This window comes from Archocentrus centrarchus, chromosome 24 (genome assembly GCF_007364275.1).
Source record: "Archocentrus centrarchus isolate MPI-CPG fArcCen1 chromosome 24, fArcCen1, whole genome shotgun sequence".
NCBI classification, from domain to species: domain Eukaryota; kingdom Metazoa; phylum Chordata; class Actinopteri; order Cichliformes; family Cichlidae; genus Archocentrus; species Archocentrus centrarchus.
The window spans coordinates 19,756,396-19,776,416 of NC_044369.1; the positions used below are offsets into that span (position 1 = coordinate 19,756,396).

The following is a 20,021-nucleotide window of genomic DNA, read 5'->3' on the forward strand; positions in this document are numbered from 1 at the left end:
TAATAATAAAACAGAAAATATTTAATAATGAACAGATCTTGAAAGTCCAGACTCAAAATGCTGGGTCAATGACCCGGGACCATGACATATACTGATATTCAATTTATTTATTTTTATTAATTGAAATTTCACATCTTAGGAGTAAAAAGCACACATTCAGATCTATTTAGCCCTGCAAATGTATTCTGGTTTCTTATGCTTCTCAGGCTGAAGTCAGGTAACACTATTAGAGCTAACAAGAATGATATATATATAATACTATATATATATATATATATATATATATATATATATATATATATATATATATATATATATATATATATATATATGGAAAGCATGGAAAGGCATAATAACTTTAGACTGTATATAAAAGGTGGCAAAGCAGGCACCAATACTGCTCATCAGGTCAATCAGGCGACTCATTTTTCTATTGCAGAGACCTGGGTTTGAATCCACCCTGAGGTAATTTACTACGTCTTCCCCTCCTGCTCACTTTCCCAGCTTTCCAGTCTTCTCTCCACTGTTCCATCTCAATAAAGGATAAAAAAAAGACCCCAAAATATTTTTAAAACAATGGGAAAGCAACCTTTTTTTCTGTTTGACATCTCAGAATTTACATGACAACATACAAATAAAAATAAACTAGATACAGTGTTTCAAATCAGACCTTTTTCACTAAGCTGTAATTCCATTCTTAGGGTCATGCTTGCAGTGGCATCCAAGAACTTGTGTGAGGTTCACACTCAAACCTTCAAACTCTGCCATTCTTAGATTTATGAACCTCAACTCTAACAGTTCACCTGAGGCACTGAACCAGATTGTTGGACACATCACATCCAGCTGCGTCTTCTGGCCTCAGGTGGGAGCTTGTCCTTGTTCGCTGTCCTAGGTGCTGAACAGGAAGCAGCGGGGCTGACTATCTCTTCAGGATTTGAACTTGTGCCAGTGCCCAAGGAACAATGAAACTCTCCACGCACTGTCACAGTGAACCTCCATTTGTGAGTGTGATGGCTGATGGTTAGTCTCTTGAGACCACTGGAAATTTTTTTTCCCATCTGCATTACCAGAGACTTTCTGTGTGATATGCTGAGTCACAGTAGCACATATATAAAGATGTATCAGTGTGCTTCTTTGTCAGACTGGCACACAAAGCCATATGCTGGCAGACACAGCATGCTGTGGTGCAGACATGAGCGTCATTCTTCTTGATTGCTGTTAGTTTCATCAGAATTACTTTGGATGGCTGGTTTCATCAGAACATCTCTCTTGGGTGTGTGTAGCTGTGTGTGTTTAAAACAGCTAGATGAGAGAAAAATCAAATGAGATCACAAAGAAATAACTGAAAATCAACACTGAAATTTGAACACATTCACCGGTAAACAGGTAAAAAATGTTTGGGGCAAAGGATCATTAAAGGACACTTTGACAAGTCCAGAGAAGAACAGTCTTGTCTTAGTTTTCAGCACCCACATTTCTTTGACGTGTGGAGGATAAGGGACCAGCCACATTCTCTGGAAGATTTTTACAAGGTACTGTGATTTCTGTGAAAGCTGCTGAGGTGCCACAGAATACACAGAAGGTGGTGCGTCCTGTGGTGAGATGGGTCTGTCACTCCCAGCTTGTCGCATATGGTCACTTGTCCAGGATCCATTTTACATTTAAATTCTATGCACAAGGGTCATTTTTAGCATGCAAGACTGATGTGGAGGGGCACTGACTTTAACATAAACTATGATCTTTTCAAGACATGAGCAAAAAGTCTCTTAAATGACAAACTTGTGACTCTATTCTGGGATGAGAATGAATTGGATCCAGATGTATACATCCTGCATCTCTCTTTAGTCTGGAGGACGCAGCATACATTTTTTTCACCCCAAAATTTCAAATTTACATATGTGTGACTACAGAACAGTTTTCCACTTTGCTTCAGTCCATTTTAAATGAATTTTGGTCCGGAGAAGATGGCAGCATTTCTGAATCCTGTTCATTCATGGCCTCTTTTTTTTTTGCATCACAGAGCTTTAATCTGGAATTGCTGTATTCACAGACAGTGATTTATGGAAGTGCTCTTGAGCCCATCCAGTGATTTCCATGAAGGAATCATACCTGCTTTCAATGTGGTGCTACCTGACAGCCCGAAGATCACAGGTATCCAATACTGATTTTCTGCCTTGTCCATTGCGCACAGAGATTTCTCCAAATTCTCAAAATCTTTTGACAATATTATGTACTGCAGATGGTGAGATATTCTAAGTCTTCAGTTTTACATTGAGGAACCTTTTTCCGAAAGTTTTTTTGCAGATTGTTTCCCCCATTCCAACTTTTTACCTCAACATGTGATTTCATTTTCAAGGTCACAGGTCAAGGTCATCAAAAAAAAAAAAGGAAAAGGAAAAAAATTCCTATCTCATCATTGGCAAAATTAAAAATTCATATCTCTGTGAATTTTTTTCATCTATTGCGATGAAATTTGGTACTCCTCTGTGAACACTTACTGTTGATAATTCATTGTTTTTTTTTTCTATTTTAAATTAAAATAATCACAATAATTGTGAACTACAAACCCTACACAAAAATCACACACACATATACAATTCATACCTCTGCAATTTTTTTTTCTTTTTTCATTTAGTTTTTTCTAGAGGATGCTATTACAGCTCATAAACTGAATAAAAATATATCCAGAATATATGCTATTATCTGTTCTGCTCATTTTTAAAAATAAAAATATAAAATCATATTTTACAGTTTTTAAAAGCCAACAAAATGAATTTCTGGTCTTTGTGATCTAGTAATTTATGATGGAGTACGACAACATTGGGTGGTTTGTAGTGCAGCGACTCATAGTTTGTTTGTCTGCTGCTCTCAACAAACAGCTGCTATTTCAGGCAAAGTCAGAACAGGTTACAACATCTTAAATTCTTATTTCTTTGCCTCTTTGAGTTTTAAATTCAGGATACAAATTCACTAGTGATACATTATCTTTTTTGTTGTTGTTTGTAAGTCAAGCTGAGCACTAACTAATACTAACATAGTGGGTTTTTCCTTAACCTGAACTTTTTCTATACCTAAACGATTTTTTTTTTTACCTCACATTCGCATGCTCACATTCCGATGGATGCCCAAGGATACTTTGATATGCAGTCTAGGGGAACCCGGTATCAAATCCTCAACCCTCCAGTTCACCTCTGCCTCCTCAGTCACAGATGGCCCCATCCAAAAAAAATCAACATATGGTGCCTAACTTTTCCTGAAACATCGTACAGGAGAAAGAATCTGTGTATGGGTGTGTGTGTGTTGTGGTGGCCCCTCTGTGCGCCCTACATTTAAAGCAGTCCAGTCCAATGTTAACACCAGCTGCTGTCTGTATCTCTAATTATAGCCTCTGCAGTGCAGGCTCACAGGGCAAAGCTGGGGGGTCAGGTTACTGCTTCTCGCAGCTCTCGCTAGTAGACACAAACACGCACGCACGCACACACACCCTTGTTTAAAGTGGGCTTCCAAAAACAGGGTCTGACAAGGCTTAAAATCTCACATGGGGCTCAGCTAGGTATTTATTCCCTTATTTACTTTTCACTTTGACCTCTGTTTGACAGGCCTGGGCACTGAGGAAGAAATATGTTTCCCCTGGAGTAAGTGCAGGAACGGTTGGGAGATTTAGAAAGTTTAAAGTTTTAAGTACTTTTTTTTCTTGAAGTTGTTGTCAAGGGCACACGGTTATTATGCTCGGACCCCCGAGAGCCTTGTGAAATGCTCTTTTGAGGAACCACCAAGCACTTAATAATGCCAAATCATAACAATACTACTTAATTTAATTTGGAGGTGTAAATGAACTGTCTTTGCAGTTAACGAGTCAGTGTAGGTGAGATGAGATGAGGAAACGAGCCTCTCCGAGGAAATATCAGCTGTTCGCTGATGATTAATAAGCTCTGTGTTTCTGAGGCACACAAGCAGCAGACTTTTAGACCTTTATTTCTTCGCTGTATTCTTTCCTGCCTTTTTCTTTCTCCTCTAAATCTTGTGATCTTTTGTTCCTGTTTTCTACTTCTTCATTCATCTCTTCCTCCCTCCCTCTCACCCTCCTCTATCTGTCTATTTTGGACTCTCAGAGGGGCAGGGTGACTCTCAGTGGGTCGACCTCCTTCTCCCTGCTTCTTTCTATCCATTTCTCCCTTCCTGTCTCACTCTCTCCCGCCTTGAAATCTCAGAAACTTTGACTTAATAACTTTTTGGACACAAACTAAAACGCTGTGTTTTGGATTTCATCCCATTTTCACTCCACTTTGTGGGGAAGTTTTTGTGTATTTTTAGACTCGCTGTGATCTGGCTTAAGACAATTTTTGTGTGTGTTTTGCTGTCGGATTTGAGTGTTGCCTACACTATCTTTTCTCATAATCAACTCTGGTCAGAAAGGACTTAACAAGGAGTTACATACTCGTTTCTATGGTAACACAGCATTCCCAGAGCCCGAGAAGGACTGAAGATTATCAGTGAACATCCGGCATACTCAAAGACTAAGGTACTTTAAAAATCCATTTCACTCGTTTGAATGTTACAAAATAATAATTCCCAAACAGAAATATGAGAGTCCTTGCAGTCCAGTCAGTTATTCTTTTTCCTTGTCAGTTAAAATATCAACTAAAGATTAAAAGCTGGTGAGTTGGAGCTATTAATAACACAGAGATCCATCTGTGCCATAGTGAGCTCTTATGTCACTGTTTCCTCCTGAGGTTTTGAAGTGCAACTCAGTTCGAAAACTTTGCAGACTTTGTGATTAGAAATTAGTGGCAGTTACAGTGCTGTTCAAAAGTCTTGAGCCACCCCTCCTTTATATTTTGCTAAGAAAATGGAAAACAGGTGCAGCAATTTATTAAAACATGCAAACATGGAAATGCAGTATATGAGGCAAAAACAAATTGTACAGTTCTAACAAGCTTGAAAGTCAGTATTTGGTATGACCACCTTTATTCTTTAACACAGTGGCCTATGACTGATAATGATCTATTGTGTCTATTGTGTGATCCAGGTATGCGTTTACTGCGCTGGCAGTGTGTTTGGGATGATTGTCACACTGAAAAATGAAGCCACTGCCAATCAGATGCTTTCCTGGTGCTTTCAAATTCTGATGGTGCATTTCTGCGTTCATTATTCCATCAGTTTTGACAAGATCCCCATTGGAATGGTGTTGGGGATCTGAAATTCAGCCCCAAACCATGACAGAGCCTCCACCATGTTTTACAGATGGCTGTAGACATTCACTGTTGTACCGCTCTCCTGACCTCCTCTGTACATTTTGACGACAAGTTGAACTAAAAATTTCAAAGTTGCACTCATCACTCCATCAGACCTGTTGACTCTGATTTTCAATCCAGTTCTTGTGTAACTCAGCATAGCTCAGACTTTTCGCCCCATTTCCCTTTGTTAAGAATGGCTTCTTGATGGCCACCCTTCCATTTCTGATGAGGCTTCAGTGAACAGTACATGCATGAACTGAAGGGTCAGACGCATCTCTCAGGTCAAGTGTCAGGTCTTTGCAGGATTTTTCTGCTGGATATTTCTTAAGGACATGAATTTCTGATGCTGTTCATCTGCTGTAGATAGTTTTGTTTAGGCCTGCCACTCCTTCTTTGGCCCTCCACTTGTCCAATTTCCTCACATTTTTAAAAGACACAGTGCACACCACGCTGAGATATGCTGAGTTTTCAGCTAATAGCTCTTTGGGAATCACCTCGTTGGTGCAAAAATACAATTTTATATCTATCAAGCTCTCAAACATCAGGCTGCCAGTAACAAAGTACCTAACGATACAATTTAAGTTGTCTGTTATGTGTAGTCTTTTGCACAGTACTGTACAATAGAGTGAGAAATAAAAAATGTGAAATTACACAATATCCCCTTCATGATTTAATTCTATATTGTGACCGGTTGCTCTTTTTCCACTTGCAGGTATTCTAAAGTGTGCATTAAGTAATCAATATCTTAAACATATTATTCTTTTAAATTAGTAGTTGCAAAGTTGGCTAACTACATCACACTGTCAGCACAAAATTGATTGAAAAAGCAACTTTTTGCTCAAAGACTATTATCTGGACCACAATTCATTCTTTATTCCTCTGTTGAACCCTCGCCTCTCAACCTTTTTCACTCATGACCTCCTTAAAATGAAGTTACGTGTGTTATTTTTTTTTTTTAAAAAACCTGCAGAGTTCAAAGAATTGAAATTTCCAAGAGAAAGAAAAAGAAAAAAAAAGATATATTTCCCTTTCTTTCCTTCAAAGCATCTTGGGGTCTCTCTAACATACCTTCATATCCATAGGGGGTCCTGAACCCCAGGCGGGGAACAACTGCATTTGAAAACATTCACTCTGATGTTGAAACAACTGCTTTTCTTTTTTCTCACTCTTTACTCTTTTTCTTGTTCCTCTGTGCCATCAAATAACAAGTAAAATTAAATAAAAAGTAACATGTAAATAACCCGCACACTTGTGCAGTCCTGCACCAAAGATCTATTCTGAGTTTTCCTAATGAGACACAGCTTCATTGGGAGCATAAAGCAGCATGAAATAAAAGCAGCTCAAAGCTGCACAAAGTGCTTGAGTAAACTCTCTAAAATTGGAAATATTACTAATAAGGCCACTTTATGAGCACCGCTCTGCTGACTCGTCCTTACAGCATTCAGTGACTCAGAGTTTTGACCAAGCTGTTGTCGTCTTTCATTTGCCCTTGCATTTGCCAGTCAGTTGCCGGCACCCACATTGTTCTAATTCTGCTCATTCCTTTGTTGTGGAGGAGGCAGCAGCGCCGCTCGGCCATTGTGTGTGAGTGCGGATCAGCTCAGAGCCCAATGGTAACAGCAGGTGGGCCGGGTTCTGTATTTGAAGGAGGATAGACATGCAGCGTGGATTACATTTATTCCAGTTGGTGCATTTCTCAGATCAGAACTGATGTTTTTTCAAGACACTTTTTCAGTGTCACTTGAGCACATCGTGAAAGCAGCTTCTTCTTCTTCTGAGTGCTTTTCCACATTCATGTAAATCATTATTTATGTCTGCTGTATTGGTTAACCAAGATGCATTAGACATGCTGGCAGTTTTAAATATTCTCACACCTGAAAACGTTCAGGCATGAATTTGTTTCAAAGTCATTACATATCTTAACAAGGCAAGCAAAGCAGAACTGTACTGTCGGCTCAAATATTGTCTTTTTCTTCTTCTTCTTTTGGCTGCTCCCTTTAGAGGTCACCACAGCAGCTCATCTGCCTCCATTTCACCCCATCCCCAGCATCCTCCTCTGTCTCACCAACCCTCTGCATGTCCTCCTTCACTACATCCACAAACCTCCTCTGTGGTCTTCCTCTTTTCCTCCTGCCTGGCAGCTCCATCGTCAACATCCTTCGCTCAGTCTATCCATTATCCCTCCTGTGCACATGTCTGAAACATCTCAGGCTTGCCTCTCCAAACCGCTTAACCCGAGCTGTCCCTCTGATATACTCAAATCCACATCATGGCCATGTTACAATAGATACTTTATCACGCAATGAAAAAAAAATATTTGGACTTGAACAAGACTTTGAACAAGTTACAGGCCTTTGTAGTAAATCTGTTCTGCTTCTTGTACTTAATTGTGTGAGACGTGTATTTAATGTTTTGCAAATGTTAAAATATAGCGAAAAAGAAAGTACACCCTCTATCAGTTCTAAATTTATATAGCAGGACAATATTAATGAAAAGTATCGACTCCTTTCCAGGTAGTAAAATTGGGTAACACGCTCAGATGAATAACGACGCATCACACATAATAAGCCAAAATACAGAAGCAGTGTGTGAAAAAACTAAGTAGACCACATGATTCAGTAGCTTGTAGAACCTCAGAATAAATTGAAGTAATTGTTTTCTGCATGACTTTATCAGTCTCTCACTCTTCTTTACAAGGCTGCTTCAGCTCATTGAGGTTTGTGGGTGTTAATTTATGTGCGGCTCTCTTAAGGTTGCGTCACACCATTTTAATCAGGTCGAGGTTTGGACTTTAGGCCATTACAACACCTTGATTCTTTTCTTTTCTCGGTCAGATGCAGCTTTGCGAATCTAAGCTGTGCTGCCATGTTTTTTCTTTTTAGAGAGGAGATGCTGTCTCCTGGCAACCCTTCCAAACAAGCCATACTTGTCCAGTCTTTTCCTAATTGTACTGTCATTGACATTTACATACTAACTGAGGCCGGCGGAGTCTGAGTGTAGCTCTCTGTTCTTTTGCAGTTCTTTGAGCATTGCATGGTCTGACCTTTGGTTGAATTTGTTGAGATGTCCACTCTTGGGAAGATTGGCAACTATCTTGAATATTTTTGACTTTTGAATAATTTTTCTCACTGTAGAACAGTGGACTTCAAATTATTTGGGAATAGCCTTATAACCCTTCCCACACTGATGGACAGCAACAATTAATTCTTAAAGATCCCTGCTGATGTATTTTTTTCTTGGCATTTGAGTTAACACACACCTGAATCCAAACCAGCAAACTGCCAAAACTTCTGCTTTTATAGAGGTGCTCACACTTGCTGATGAATTAATGAAGTGAATCTTATTACCCTCTTAATTCCTGTGGAAGCAGGAAGGGTGTACATAATTTATTACTTTCTGCTTCTGCATTTAGGTCTACTTTTTGTTTAACAAATAATGACACAGTTGCATTTACCTCATTTTAAGACCCGTCTAAAGACCACATGGTTTTTATTATGTCCTGATACATAAAACTTTGGATTTTCTTTCTACCAGGGCTGTATATACTGCTACAGTGATGAATACTCATGTTAAAGATTCAAATAATGAGATCAGATGTAGAAATACGTAATGCATACACAATGAATCTAAAGGCTCATAAAAAGCTTCTCTAGTTGAGTCCAAGAATAAAATTATTGATTTGAAAATGAGGAAATAAGTCCTGTTTAAGACTGATTCAGGAAATGAAGCACAGTGAGTGAGGAAGGTTGCAGAAAAGGTTGCAGACTGTGACACACAGTTTGACAGAAACAGAGGAATCACACTTTAATTAGCACGTTTAGCAGAACAGTGAAGTGGACGACTGCACCGTGCAGCTTCCCCCCCCTCTACCTGCTGCAGGACATTCTGACTGCTCTCAAGCTCTTCTGTCATTGTAACATTGTTGCTGTTTTACCTGCTGTAAATCAATATGTTGGCCCGACTAACCGTTGCCAAGGCTTCGCTTGATCAATGGCCGGCCTTTATATCACACACACGTGCGGGCGCTCTCGGCTCTGCTTCTGAAATAACACAGATGGCAGCTGTTGTTCACCAGATCAATGCTCAGCTTTCTCCAATCAGACGAACACACAAATGTGCATTAGGGTGTGAGTGGGTAGATTTATGTTAAATTGATTTTGCAACTTGTTAACTGAACGCTGCAACAGAAAGGTCAGCCCGAGATCAGCTACGAATCTAAGCACATCAATTCGTCACATTTTACAACTATACTGAAACCTCATGCTGGATTATTTATAGATAGATAGATAGATAGATAGATAGATAGATAGATAGATAGATAGATAGATAGATAGATAGATAGATAGATAGATAGATAGATAGATAGATAGATAGATAGATAGATAGATAGATAGATAGATAGATAGATAGATAGATAGATATGCAAAATTATAGATAGAATTTTTGGACATTGGCTGCTTTTTCACTCATTTTTAGTCCAGTCCTGAGGAATGTTTTTTTTTTTTTTGTTAAACCACTTATCACTGACCTATGGATCACTGAAGCTTAGCAAAGGCAGCTAAGTCAAAGGATGAACCAGTGTTGTGTCTACACATAACAGACAACTTAGCAAAGAACTCATTTTAAATGGTATCTTCTGGGACTTTGTTACTAGCAGCCTGTCACAAAAACACATCATTTGTTTGCATTTCTTTAGTTGAAAAATGAAAAATGCCAAAGTTAACACAGATTGACAGACATAAAATAGTTTTTTAGCACCAACAAGGTTTTTCCTAAAGAGCCAAAAACTCAGCATATCTTGGCATAGTGTGCAGTGTATCTTAAAAACTTTAGGAAATTGGACAAGTGGAGGACAAAAGAAGTCATTGCAAGATTACAAACTATCTACAGCTGATGAACAGTATCTGAAAGTCATGCCCTTAAGAAATGGGAAAAAAATCCAGCAAAGAGCTGACACAGGACTTGAGAGATGCACCTGATCCTTCAGCGGTTCCATCTACTGTTCACTGAAGCCTCGTCAAAAATGGTCTCAGTGGAAGGGCTGCTGTCAAGTATTCATCCTTAAGGAAGGGAAACATTGAGAAAAGGCTGAAGCTTGGCAAATTACCCAAGAGCTGGACTAGAAATCAGTGGCAACTGGTCTGATGGAACGATGAATCCAACTTAAAAATATTTGGCGGTGGACAGTGAGTAAAGCACAGTGGAGGATCTGTCATGGTTTGGGGCTGCATTTCAGCCAGTGCTGTCGAGGATCTTGTCAAAGTTAATGGAAGTATGAACTCAGAAAAGTACCTTGAGATGTTGATCCACCATGCAAAATCATCCAGAAAGTGTCTGATCAGCAGTGCTTTCATTTTTAAGCATGACAATGAAACACACCAATGCAGCAAATGCATACCTGGATAGGAAAACACACAATGGAACGCTATCAGTCATGGATTGGCCTCCTCAGAGCCCAGACCTCAACATTATTGAAGCAGTGTGGGATCATCCTGACAGAGAACAGAATAAAAGGCAGCCAACATCCAGAGAAGAGCTATAAATAAATGTGGTCATACCACATATTGGCTTTCAAGCTCATTCAAATTGTATGAAATCTATTTCAGCCTTATATGCTGTATTTCCATGTATATTAGTACATCTTTTAATAAATTGTCCATTTTCCTAGCAAAGTATAATGGAATGTGGAGTGACTCAAGACTTTTTACACAGTACTGTAGATAGATAGATGCTATTATATATAATGTAGCAGAGTTACCCACATGATTGAGTTTAACTCACCAGTAGAAGTAACTGGAGAAATAACATGGGCTGCAGTTTGCCCTGAGGTACTTTCATTATGTACTACTCAAAAAAAAGGAAAAAAAAAAAACACTTTTTAATCATAGTATAGTATCAAGTTATTTAAAATTCTGGGATATTGATCTGGTCAGTTACTGCAGGAGAGCTGAACAGGGCCATAGAAGGTCCTTAACCCATCAGCAGTACCGACATCTTCTCCTTTATGCAAGGAGGAGTGTGCTGAGCGCTGCCAGAGCCCTACAAAATGACCTCCAGCAGGCCACTGGTGCAAATATCTCTGACCAAACAATTAGAAACAGACTTGGGCCCAACATCCTGTAGTGGGCCCTGTGCTCACTGCTCGGCACCGTGGAGCTCAAAAGGCACTTGCCATAGAATACCAGAATTGGCAGGTCCACTACTGGTGCCCTGTGCTTCTCACAGATGAGAGCAGGTTGAGCACATGTGACAGACATGAAAGGGTCTGGAGAAATCGTGGAGAACATTATGCTGCCTGTAGCATTGTTCAGCACAACCGCTTTGGTGGTGGGTCTGTGATGGTCTGGGGACTAATATCCGTGGAGGGACAGATAGACCTCTACAGGCACCCTGACTTCCATTAGGTATTGGGATGAAATCTTTGGACCCATTGCCAGACTCTAGAAGTCTAGAAGCCATAGGAGGTCCTTAATCTATAAACAGGACAGGTATCTTCTCCTTTGTGCAAGGAGAAACAGTACGAGCACTGCCAGAATCCTACAAAATCACCTCCAGCAGGCCACTGACAGACTTCATGCTGGTGGTCTGAGGTCCTGATGTCCTCTGGTGCGCCTCATGCTCACTGACCACCACTAATGAAATCCTTGGACCCATTGTCAGACCCTCGGCTGGTGCAGTGAGTCCTGAGTTCCTCCTGGTGCACGACAATGCCCGGTCTCATGTGATGAGGGTATCGAGGCAGTTCCTAGAAGATGAAGGAATTGCTAACACAGACTGGCCCTCACACTCGCCTGATCTAAATCCAATAGAACATCTCTGGGACATTATGTTTTGGTCCATCCATCGCTGCCAGCTCAGTAATGTCCTGGTCCAGATCTGGGAGGAGATCCCCCAGGACACCATCTGTCGTCTCATTAAGAGCATGCCCTGATGTTGTCAGGCGATGCATACAAGCACGTGGCGGCCATACAAACTACTGAGTACCATTTAGAGATGTTGCAATGAAATTTGGGCAAAATGGACTAGCCTGCCATATCATTTTTTTGCTTTGATTTTCGATGTGGCATCCTTTCATTCCTTGCAATTTACCCAGTCCATATCAGTACAGACATCCAGCATGATTTTTTCCCCACTGAGATCTGTGCTTTCAAAGTGTCCCTTTAATTTTTTGAGTAGTATATAATAAGGGGAAAGCAAGAACATTTTCCCCACTCCATACCAAGTTTAAATTAATAGTCAAAGATGAGAAACAGCAGCTGATTCTCTTAATGAGACCCGCATAACGAACGCTTAAACCAGACCTGCACAAAGCATGCAGCACTCACATGGATCTGCATCCTTCGGAGTCTTGTTAAAGAGAAGGATACAGAGCAGTTTCTTCAAATCTCCCCTTCATATTAGCAGATACGCTGCGTGAGAGGCAGACGCAGAAAGAGGGCGAAAAACGGATCGTTCCAAGCGCCACATAATGAACACAAACAACCTAACACAGGCATGTAATCATGTTACTGGAGCGCAGCCCCCGCTGCCATACGGTGATGAAAACTTTGTTTAGAGAAGTAATTTGTCTCGAAGCACAGATTTTGGGGATGGGATGTAATCGTCTTATCTCTTCCGCTGGTCTCTTTCTCTCTGTGCGCCTCTCCTCCCCGTACATCCTATGTTCATCCTGATGTAGAAAAACAACATGCTGCATAAATAAACACCTGCTGCACACAGAACAGACCTGCCAGATGTGCACAATGTCATATAGTACACTTAGCAACAACTGTAAACACAATTTACTCTCAGTTCAGGGCCACAAAACAAAGCTATAGCGCTACAATAGTCCAGAGGTTTCTGTGGTTTGTTTAAATCTTTGAAACAACTCTGCTTTTATACTAATCCTGCTCTCAATAAAAGGCGGAAATTATTCATACTCTGTTTCTTGATACCAGGCTGGACTCTCTCTATTGTAACATCTTGACCTTACAATGTATATTGTAATTTGGCAATATTAAAGACTATTGAATTCATTTTTTATGAAGACGGGGTTGCCGGAGGGGCCTTGCAGTGATGCTTTTAATTTCTCAAGAATTCTTGAAAGCATTTGAATAACCAAAAGTTGCCTTTTCCAGACTTCAGTTTCCGTCTCCTTCCTCTGTCTTCTCTCCCTCTGCTCCCAGCTACCTTCACCAATGAGCAGTCAGACCGGCGGCAGGGAGGTAGCCTCTCCATCTCGGCTCAATCAGAGGACATTTCTGGACGATCTCATGTTAACATTTAATTCACCAATGGCCTGGCTGCTGGTTGTGGCCCTTATCATCACGTGGTCAGCAGTGGCCATCGTTTTGTTTGATCTGCTTGATTATAAAACTCTGGCAGGTAACAGTCATTCACTTTCCAGTTTTTTTTTAATATCTTTATTGAGCATTTTATTGTCATCATTTTACCAATCAAAGTGTTATCATGATGTCTTTGTAAGGTTTTATAATGCCTAATGACACTTTCCTTCCTGCTCATGAATCAACCATTTTTCACATTTCACACTTCCATATTTCATACAGCATTTCAGACATTTTTGAAGCAAACTTCAAAAGTGGACATTCCCTCATGAAGGTCATCATTTTCACTGAGTCAAACTATGGGACACACACCACCTCCTTTCGGCTTTCAGCACACGTGCCTCAACATGTGTGTTGCTTTAATGCCGGTTCTGTTCAGAGTAACGCGAGGTGCGTTTCCCATCTTCTTGACGAACAGATGCCTTGAAAATGACACACTGGTTTTGCGAATGCATTTTCTCACGTTCACACATTCAGTTTAACTTTACCATTAATTAGTCCTGCGTTTGTTCATTTATTTTTCAGGGTAGAAGCCCCTCATTTCCTCCTAAATATCACTCACACGGCTGTAGAATGGATTGAAAGGGTGCCTTCTGGTGTTAACATGCATACTAATGATGAAGTCACAGGGGTCGATTACAGCATTGAGCGATACAAAGTAAAATGATTCATTTAATGATCAGCCTCACGTGGACATCAGTGGCGTTCTGTGCATTGGCTGCAGCCACGTTACAAAAACTGAGAGCAGCTTTGTTTTCTCATATATTTTTAATCCTTTTATCTCCATTTCATGACTTAATTGTCTTGAGTAATCACATTTTGTTAGCTTTGATCCGGCTTTAATTGCTTCATTGTGGTGAGATAACAGGAAATGAATTTCCCTGAGATCGCAGCCGTGCTGCTGATTGAAGTGAATGTAACGGTAAAGATCTCTTCTCAAGCTCATCTCAATGTTCATCCCAATAGTGCAGAGCTGTACTGTACAGTACACTGCTTTATTTTTTCCCAAGCAAAACATCCATTTCTACTCTTTATTTAAAAAAAAGGGAGAAGCCATTTTTGGCTGCTCACTTATTCCCTCGGGGTTGCCAAAGGGTTTGCTATTTGTTTTTATCAAAAAAACAAGAAGCCAAAAGCTATCAGTGACACAGTTTTGTAATAGGTATTGTTTACTTTAAAACATATCATTGAGAAATGTGTTATTTTGCTTTCTGTTTTGAGCGTTAGATCAGCACAGCGCTGCTCTCTAAGCTGTCCCTTAACTTTAAGGCTACATCCAGTAGCTGAGAAGATTGGAAACAGCTTAGACGGTCGTGTCATAAGGTAGGAAAAACACTTTAAATTCACCTCTAAAGTTCACCGTTTCCCATGTTATGCCTTCTGTGTTTTTTGCCCGGCAAAAACCTTACTGCAAAATCGACAAACTGCAGTTTTCACAGAAGATTATTTGGTGAACTTTCTCGACTGAGATCACCAACTTCCTGCAGCAGCAGCTGATTGCTTGGCAACAGATCCTGCCAAAAATAACCTCCGCACAAAACAGCAAATTGTTGTTTTACGCTTTGGTTTCAGCACATCAAACCGTAGCACATTAAAGTGTTATTTTAAGTAATTACTCAGTGTGATTTGGCAGGTGGATATCTTTGGGGTGAACTGCGTCAGATGCTTCCAGTCTATATGCTAAGCTAAGCTGATGAGCTGCAGGTTGGAGCTTCTTAATTATTGGATGTAAAACACTCGAGAGCCTGACCCAAATTGTATTTTGGGGGCGCTGACCTCATTACAGATTATTTAAGGAGTAAAAAAAAAAAACGTCAGATATTTGCAGATGTTCTTCATATACATGCATCTACAAATTTCCATTGTCATTATATTCTGTGAATAAAATTAAAAAATGTTTTCATTGTCTTTGATCATATCATCCAGCAAGCGTGTGAAAGCATTCATTTTCTTTATTAGCCATTTAAATACCCAGTTAGGGTGAATTCTGTTGGTATGCATGTTAACATTATCAGTGTAAACTTAGCATAGCATTTAATTTATAAAATCTTTATTTGATATTGAAATTAACATTGTTTCAGTGAGATTTTTTTTTTTTTGACTGATGACATCAGTGTCAGACGCATATATTTTTTCTGCTGAAACAGTGTTAGTTTTAATAATGACCGCATCAACTTTCAGTTGTGTGGATGGGAGCTGTGTTGCAGTTTCAATGGTAACTAGAGGTGTTGTTTATTACCCATTATCATTTATTCATCTTTTAGCTGGTATTCTGCTTTAATTTATCCAACCAGCCATGTGAACATGCATAATTTCATTTATGCAGAGCTCTCTTAAGGGCCTGCCACAGCATTTTAACCAGCTTGAAGTCCGGACTTTGACTGGGCCATTGCACCACCTTGATTCTTTGCTTTTTCATTCTGTTGGAGATTTGCTGCTGTGGTTGGCATCATGGTCCTGCTGCATGACCCAGTTTGGGCCAAGCTTTAGCTGTCAGACAGACGCCCTCACACTTGACTCTAGAATACTTTGGTATCCAGAGGAGCTCATGATCAACTCAATGACTGCAAGGCGTCAGGTCCTGTGGCTGCAAAATAAGCCCAAATCATCACCCCTCCACCACTGTTGTTAACAGGTGGTATGAGGTGTTGGTGCTATGATGTGGTTGGCTTTCTGCAAACATGGTGCTGTGCATTATAGCAAAACTTCTGCACTTTGATCTCCTCTGTCCAAAGGACAGTATTCCAGATATTGTAGTAGATCAGATGCAGCTTTGCAAACAAAAGCTGTGCTGCCATGTTCTTCTAAACAAGCCATACTTGTCTTCTTCTATCTGTACTGTTATGAACGTCAACATTTAACATGCTAACGGAGGCCTGTAGAGTCTAAGTGCAGCTCCTGGGATTTTTGCAGCTTTTCTGAGCATTGCACAGTCTGACCTTTGGTGTGAATTTCCTGAGACGTCTGCTCCTGGGAAAATTGGCAGCTGTCTTGAATGTTTTCCATTTGTGAAACATCTTTCTCACTGTATAACGATGGACTTCAAATTGTCTGGAAATGGTCTTATAACCCTTTCCAGACTGATGGGCAGTCTGTAAGATCCCTGCTGATGTCATTCCTCCTTGGCATGGCGTTAACACACCTGCCCAAACTTGTGCTTTTAAAGAGGTGCTCACACTTGCTGATGATCAGTGAATCATGTGCTTATTAGCAGCAGCTGGTTGTGAAAAAAAAAAAAAAAACTACCATTCAATGAACTTCACTGATCCAAATAAACCTGAAAGATAAAGATCAAACTGCAACTGAGCTTCCTTCCGCACACGCAGAAGTCTTTTTTCCAGTGTACAATAATGATATAATGACCCTTCTATCTATTCTACTCCCCCAATTTGCTACTACACATCACCATCACTATCCTGCAGTGTAAGGATAGTCCTGCCTCACACATCCAGTGCACTCATCTCTAACTCCTCTCCTCACTTTTCCCCTTTCTTCACCCCACCCCTTCACTTCCCTTCCATGCTCATTCTGTCAATCACCTGCCATCCCATCCAAAGACTACACCTCATACTGTGACGACCCCTTGTGTTTACCTCCCGGTAAAACCAACAACAAAAACACCGTTTGACTGCACTGCTTGCTTTTCGAGTGTTGATTTGCAACTGTCCAGAGTCAAATCTGGATAGATGTGATTTTTGTCCAGCATGTATGTTTTAGTTGTGAGGCTTCGACTTTGACCTTTAAAGCGTACATCAACCCCAAACTTGTGCTCTTAATTGGTTGAAAGCCAAACACCACTATCAACAAAAAGGAAGCCTGTGAAAATTTATTTAAAACAAGTCTTAAAACGAAACCACCTAAAGACTCCAGACAGTCACTCTGTCTGGAGAATGAATGGTTATTTTACTAGTTCCTCAAGCTCAAGGCGCACGGTGTTGATTTACCCTGATGTCGGGCCTTCGTTGATTTACTTTACATTCCCCAGAATTCAGTGCAGTCTTGTTCTGTTCTGTCATCAAGTGTAACCAGCCTGCATTTATCAACCCCCTCAGATGGGTGGCAAATTAAAGGAAACGAAGGACAGAAAGGTATTTGGCTGCCACAAGCCTCCAGAATACACTCAGCGCTCCTTGACATCATTCCTGCACTTTACTAAAACACTGCTGCTCCAAAATCCATTTCATCATTTGGTGTTTTGTGGAGAGCACTGTCCCTGGCCCTGAACCTCCCAAATGGTTTGAGAAGTGCTGACTGAAGTCCACAGTTTTAATTAAAGCATTAAGTGACCCAGTATTCCTGCACTCTTTCACTTTCTCCAGCCATTTGCACAGTTTTGTTTTTAATTTATCACCCATCAGTATGTCCTCGAGACAAACCAGCATGTGTTCTGCATGTTTATCTGTACTTTGTTTGTTTGTTAAGTGATGATTAATGCTAACATAGACAAATACATAGATGTGGCTAACTTGATAATCCAGGATAATTTTAATGTAGAACAATAAAGGAGTCCCTTAATGAGAGTTTACTTGTTTATCAAAGTTATTCATCTTTATATAAGTCAAGGAAACGTTTTGCCCAGGGGCTAGACCAGAGAGGGGGAGGAAATGTAGTGGAATGCACTGGAAACTCAGTGTAGGATGTACATGATAGTTTTTTGTTTTTTTTAAGCAAACATTTCCAAGGTGAGAAAATGTTGGACTTAGTTTCTAATCATAAGTCTATTCTTCCATCACCACATTTCAGCAAAGACCAGGGTGTGTAAATGAAAGAGCTAAAAGACATTTTTGGACATTAAAGAAGAAATACAGTCTTAGAGTTTTTTTGTACAGACATACATCGCGCTGTGGGGACCTTCATCCGCTAACAATTTCACATAAAGCAACACCCCGTAAAAAATAATTCAGTTTTATGGTGAAAACTCAGTTTACAGTTTTGGGAGATTAAGGTAAGGTTAAGGTGATGAAAGGATAAGTCTCCAGGGGGGTATTTCTCATGCTGTGGGGACCTACATGTCTCACATTATGGGGATGTGTCACCCTTATGAGGACAACAAGCTCCCGTAATATAAAGCATTAGTTAGGTTAAATAAGCTTCCAGAAAATGAATATAAGTCAATATAATGTCCTCTGAATTTATGGATAGAAGAACGTGTGTGTGTGTGTGTGTGTGTGTGTGTGTGTGTGTGTGTGTGTGTGTGTGTGTGTGTGTGTGTGTGTGTGTGTGTGTGTGTGTGTGTGTGTGTGTGTGTGTTCTCACATCAGGAATGTCATAATGCAGTCGTCAAAACAGTTAAAGCATTTCTCATAACACAGACTCACCTGTGCAAAAGACACAAAAACAATCAAAACCGTTTTCACATAAAATCAAACATGTGAAACTATCTTCTTCTTCTTTTAGCTGCTCCCTTTGAGGCAGAAGGTCATCTGCCTCAATCTCACCCTCACTAGCATCCTCCTCTGTCACACCAACCCTCTGCTTATCCTTCACTATTTCTCTGAGGTCTTCCTATTTTCCTCCTGCCTGGCAGCTCCATTGTCAGCATCCTTTCCCCGATGTATCCACCATCCCTCCTCTGCACATGTCCAAAACATCTCAGCCTTGCCTCTCTAATTTGTCTCCAAATCGCTCAACCTGATGTACTCATTTCTAATCCTGTCTCTCCTGGTCACTCCCAACAAAAATCTTAGCATCTTCAGCTCTGCCACCTCCAGCTACATCATCCTCTCCAAACCAAACATTATAGCAGGTCTTGCTACGATCTTGTAAACTTTTCACTCTTGCTGCTAAAATCACTCCTGACACTATATGCATCAGAAAATAGACAAAAACTATATATACATCTATAAACTTATAAAACACAGCACCAACTACTGTATAGTACAGTAAAGTCACACTACATATATGTACAGTATTTGCTTGTGAGTGATTAACAGTGCCATCAGATGCACCTGTGACACGTGACTGAGCGTTTCAGTTCTAGTTTTTCTCAGTCGCTTTCAGTAACACATTTCCCCACTCATTGTGTTTGCACACACTGCTGTTGTTTCTACACTTTCCTCACTACTAAAGACAGTTTGTTATTGTGTTGATGTGTTGCTCATTTGAATCTCACAGTTTGTGAAAACAGTTTTTACTTTTGTCAGTCAAAACTGCATATCTTTCATTTACCTCAGTACCATCCAGCATTGCATTAGTGGTTTTAATGAAATCAATTCAATTTTCTTTCAAATATATATGAAAGAGGAAGGCCAGTCACACCCTGTCAGTGGTGGTAGTGAAACTGACCTTCAGTTGAAACAAACAGAAACACAGGGGAAAGTTTACAAGCTGGTAGTGAGACGTGCTATGATGGATGGTTTGGAGAGGGTGGCACTGACAGAAAGACAGGAGGCCTGAGCTGCAGGTGGCAGAGCTGAAGATACTAAGATTTTTGTTGGGAGTGACCAGGATGGACAAGAAC

The 20,021-nt window shown here is 40.2% G+C and overlaps 1 protein-coding gene across 2 annotated transcripts in view; it reads left to right on the forward strand.

Annotated features, from left to right (window-relative positions):
- Positions 1-4,138: 4,138 nt before the first annotated feature.
- LOC115774287 (triadin) overlaps positions 4,139-20,021 on the forward strand; it is a 29,870-nt gene continuing 13,987 nt past the window's right edge. Inside the window, exons 1-3 of one of the 2 annotated variants that reach the window (XM_030721489.1) lie at positions 4,142-4,522; positions 13,403-13,601; positions 17,119-17,160. In XM_030721489.1, coding sequence (XP_030577349.1) covers positions 13,415-13,601; positions 17,119-17,160 — 229 coding nt within the window. In that variant the 5' untranslated portion in view covers positions 4,142-4,522; positions 13,403-13,414. Of the gene's footprint in view, positions 4,523-13,402; positions 13,602-17,118; positions 17,161-20,021 lie in introns of both variants that reach the window. The other variant, XM_030721490.1, reaches the window with a different exon arrangement.